Genomic DNA, 4,780 nt, shown 5'->3' on the forward strand with positions numbered 1-4,780 from the left:
AAAATCAACAAAACCATCCAAGACAAGTAAAATCAGGATCAGATCAAAGGATAGTAAGAACATGACACCTTCATAATATAGATTGTCAACTCAAATGTCTCAAAATTATACTACAGTCAGTATGGAGAAAACCAATCCCTGACTTAACATCAAGCAACGAGGGTTGCAAAATGACCTCTAAAATTGAACCAAATCAAATCAGACAAATAATTGCAAAATTAATCATAAAAGGCACACTTATTACTTTATTAGTGGATGTCAAATTGTCAACTAATCCGTACATAGTACTCAAGTTCTTTAAAAGCATTGGGGGTTGGTATCTTGGATCAAATCATATATACATCACCACCTTAAGTGACTAGTATACACTACACATTTGGTCTATAAATGAGTAAAATCAAACCCAACAAATGATTGAAACAAGAAACATAATGAGCAAAGTTATAAGTGGGATGCCAACTACTTAAGATCAAATTACGTTTACATCGTTGCCTAAGCCTACGTGGATCAAAAACCAAAACATCTCACAATGAAGGTGCATTAAAACAATCAATCACAATAAAACCTTGAAAAACTAAATCAAATAACATCAAAATTCAAACCTTGTAGCAGGATCCACTTCCTTAAGTAGGGAATTATTAGGAACAACAACCTCAGGAACCGGGGTTTTCATAGCTTTCTCCTGATCCTGCAAACACCAATCTTTTGCCAAAAAAGCCACAATATCCAAAGGAATTAAGAATACCCACAAATCTTTGCAACCTCATTTCACTATATTCAGTCATACCCTTTTGAGGTTTCCTTCTCCAAACCGGAATTCCACCCTCTGTTGATTCTCCAATCGCTTTTATCGCCGCCTCCACCGTCTCCGTCTCAATAAACTCCACCAACTCCGGTTTTGCCACCGTCAGATCACCCACCACATGATAAACCAATACAGAAGCCATGTTTTTGCCCCAATTTTTCACTGATAATTGATTTTTGATGAACTGGGTAAGATTTTTTTAAGGTTCTGAGAAAAACCCAGATTGTAGAATTGCGAAAATTTGGAGGGATTTTGATTTCTTCCTAGAAATTGGGAGAATTGTTGATATAATCAATAAATTAATTATTATAAGAGGGAATGGAGGAAGATGAGAAGAAGATGAAGGGCAGTAATAGGAAGAGAGAGAGTTTTGGCCATGGAAGATTGATCACAGAAGGCCATCAACAGACATGGCGAATCTGGAGATTTTGAATTTTCTCTGACCTAAATTGTTTTATTTTACCAGATTATTTCTAGCAATGTCCGAAGAACTGTTTGTTAACTCGACTATTCGTATTGCTTCAAATGATACAAGACTCATGAAGTACTGAGGTTGAGTTCTTGGGTATATACGGATTACGGAGTACTTTGTATTTGATATATCTCTCTACTCTAAGGCTGAAGACGAAATAGACGAGCAGTACTAGCTATGGAGGGAAATTGATGAAGACGCCATTTTAGCATGAGTAGACTGATTGTGACTCTAAGGCTGAAGGCTAAGGGTGGTATATACAGAATAAACAGACCATGTATATAAGTATATTGCTGATGCTTATAGGTTATTCTCACAATATGTTTAAAGGAGCAGTCTAGTATATCTATAATTATCCTGAAACTCATAATGCTTCAGTTCAAAGAGGATGACAAAAAATGAATCAGTCACATAAAAAGTTCTTTCAAGCAGAGAATAGTTGAATACCCATGCAACTTCTGGCACATATACTAAACTGGTACTTCATCTGCCACACCCTTGAAAGACTTCAAATTCAGAGATTTAGATATCTATCCCAAGATGAATTCGAGGAATCTATTGGATTGAGGATGGAGTTAATAACCCAGAACAAGTCAACAAGTCACCTATCAAGGAAGAACTTAGGAGTACACCGGACCCCCTTTGAACCACCATTTCTAGCCGTTGAATTGCAGTACCTTCTTGCTGATGGTTAGTAGTCATGCAACTATGCAAGCAGCCAATTGCATTCAGTTTTCAGATTAACTCCTCCAGCCTCAGCTACAAGTCCAGCCTTACACAGAACTTCTGAACTTATTTTGTGTATAAAACTAAGCTACATGTTTAAGTGTGACAATTTGCTAGAGAAATAGCATCAGATCATCAAGTTGAGCATCGTTCAATGCTGTTAATGAGGCGGTTGTATTTTTGAATACTTGTATTAGGCACTATTCTGTGATCAATCATTTCCCTGAAGAGTTTGATAGCATCTTTAGGCTGATGGTCTTTGCAAAGACCATGTAACAAAATATTATAAATGACAAGATCAGGAACATAACCACTAGTTTGCATCTTACAAAAAAGAGAAAGCGCGATTCTGACTTCTTTGACCTTGCAAAATCCTTAAGTGTAAGTGATTGCATCTGGAGTTTGCCTTTTACTAGACATCTCTTTAAATAGACGCATGGCATCATCCATCCCTCTTTGCTTACAAAATCCATTAATCAAGGAGCTGTAGGTTACAACATTAGGTGCACAACCCTTACTAAGCATAGTATCCAGAATCTGCAGTGCTTCATCCATCAAACCTTTCTTACAATATCCATTGATCAAGGAGCTGTAGGTTACAACATTAGGTGTACAACCTATATCAAGCATAGTGTCAAAAGTCTGCATTGCTTTATCAATCAAACCTTTTTTACAATATCCATCGATTAAGGAGTTGTAGGTTACAACATCAGGTGTACAACCCATATCAAGCATAGTGTCAAAAGTCTGCATTGCTTTATCGATCAAACCCTTCTTACAATATCCTTCGATAAAGGAGCCGTAGGTTACAACATTAGGTGTACAACCCATATCAAGCATAGTGTCAAAAGTCTGCATTGCTTTATCGATCAAACCCTTCTTACAATATCCATCGATTAAGGAGTTGTAGGTTACAACATTAGGTGTACAACCCATATCAAGCATAGTGTCAAAAGTCTGCATTGCTTTATCGATCAAACCCTTCTTACAATATCCATCGATCACGGAGTTGTAGGTTACAACATCAGGTGTACAACCCATATCAAGCATAGCGTCAAAAGTCTGCGTTGCTTTATCGATCAAACCCTTCTTACAATATCCATCGATCACGGAGCTGTAGGTTACAACATCAGGTGTACAACCCATATCAAGCATAGTGTCAAAAGTCTGCGTTGCTTTATCGATCAAACCCTTCTTACAATATCCATCGATTAAGGAGGTGTAGGTTACAACATTAGGTGTACAACCCATATCAAGCATAGTGTCAAAAGTCTGCATTGCTTTATCGATCAAACCCTTCTTACAATATCCATCGATTAAGGAGGTGTAGGTTACAACATTAGGTGTACAACCCATATCAAGCATAGTGTCAAAAGTCTGCATTGCTTTATCGATCAAACCCTTCTTACAATATCCATCGATTAAGGAGTTGTAGGTTACAACATTAGGTGTACAGCCCATATCAAGCATAGTGTCAAAAGTCTGCATTGCTTTATCGATCAAGCCTTCCTTACAATATCCATCGATCAGGGAGTTGTAAGTGACAGTGTCTGGAACATGACAAGAATCGATCATCATATCAAAAACACGCTCCACTTCTTTCATCCTCACTTCTTTACTAAGCCTACCGATTAAAATATTATACAAGTATATATTAGGCGAAATTCCGGCATCAATCATTTCTCGCAATAACCTCCATACCTCATCCCATTGCCCCAACTTACCGTGTCCCCATATTAACAGGTTGTAAGTGGTGACAGTAGGCAAGACACCATCACTGATCATTACAGAGAATAGTTCCGAAGCCTGAGACAATAGGTTGTCCTTACAAAAGCCATACATAATCATATGATATATCCCAATATCGGGTTTGCAACCCATTAGTCTTCTCATCCTAAGCAACTTCAATGCATCAGCATTTCGCCCGGTTTTAAACAAACACTTAATTAAAGCTCTATAAGTATATAAATCCAGCTGTAAACCCAGATCAATAACTTTGTAAAAAAGCTTAACAGCATCAACACCATTCTTGATGGCACATAATCCATGAATCAAATTGGTGAATGTTACAATGTCAGGCTCATAACCTAGCTTGATGATCTTACCCAGAAGAGAAAACCCCAAATCGACTTGATTTAAGCGGCAATAACACTCAATATTCATGTTCAGAGCACACAAATCAGTAGGGGTGTACACCGGTCCAAAACCGGACCGGACCTGGACCGGACCTGTTTGGACCGGGGACCTGAATTGGGTAATTATGAGGACCGGGGACCGGACCTGAATTAACAGGTCCGGTTCCGGGCCAGACCTGAAAAATCAGATCCGGTCCGGGTTTGGACTTGAATGGACCTGTTTTGTGTCTTTTTCGTTTTTTGTTTTTTTTTAATACAAAACCTGTTGGACCTGCATATGGACCTGTTTTGTGATTTTTAGACCTGTTGCATAATTTAATAATTACATACAAACCAAAATTATCAATTACAAAACTACATAAAGTCTATAAAGTCCCGATTCTCAAACACCAAAAATACAAATGAGTCCACCGAAAATACAAATAAGTCCACGAAAACTCATAAAATTACATAAATTCTCTTAAGTCTCAACTCTCAAGTACTAGGAATACATAAATTCTCCAACGAGTTGTTTTCCCTTTGATCGCGTGATTCACACTAATGAGTCCACGAAAACAACTTCATCGTCTACATCGTTAGATTCACCACGTTGCACCTCTAAATAAAATACAATATAGAATATATTAATGATTGATAACAATG

At 37.6% G+C, this 4,780-nt stretch overlaps 1 protein-coding gene across 1 annotated transcript; it reads right to left on the bottom strand.

The window, feature by feature from the left end:
• Nucleotides 1-235: 235 nt before the first annotated feature.
• Nucleotides 236-4,171, bottom strand: LOC110736821 (protein Rf1, mitochondrial-like). Its single transcript, XM_021917139.1, has one exon. It carries the CDS (start codon nt 4,164-4,166, stop codon nt 2,379-2,381), a length of 1,788 nt encoding a protein of 595 aa, XP_021772831.1. The 5' UTR covers nt 4,167-4,171; the 3' UTR covers nt 236-2,378.
• Between the last annotated feature and the right edge of the window lie 609 nt (nt 4,172-4,780).

This window comes from Chenopodium quinoa, unplaced genomic scaffold (genome assembly GCF_001683475.1).
Source record: "Chenopodium quinoa cultivar QQ74 unplaced genomic scaffold, ASM168347v1, whole genome shotgun sequence".
NCBI classification, from domain to species: domain Eukaryota; kingdom Viridiplantae; phylum Streptophyta; class Magnoliopsida; order Caryophyllales; family Amaranthaceae; genus Chenopodium; species Chenopodium quinoa.

Bases quoted from the DNA above. Each gene is read 5' to 3' on its own strand.
- LOC110736821 (XM_021917139.1), bottom strand. From the start codon at position 4,166: ATGAATATTGAGTGTTATTGCCGCTTAAATCAAGTCGATTTGGGGTTT.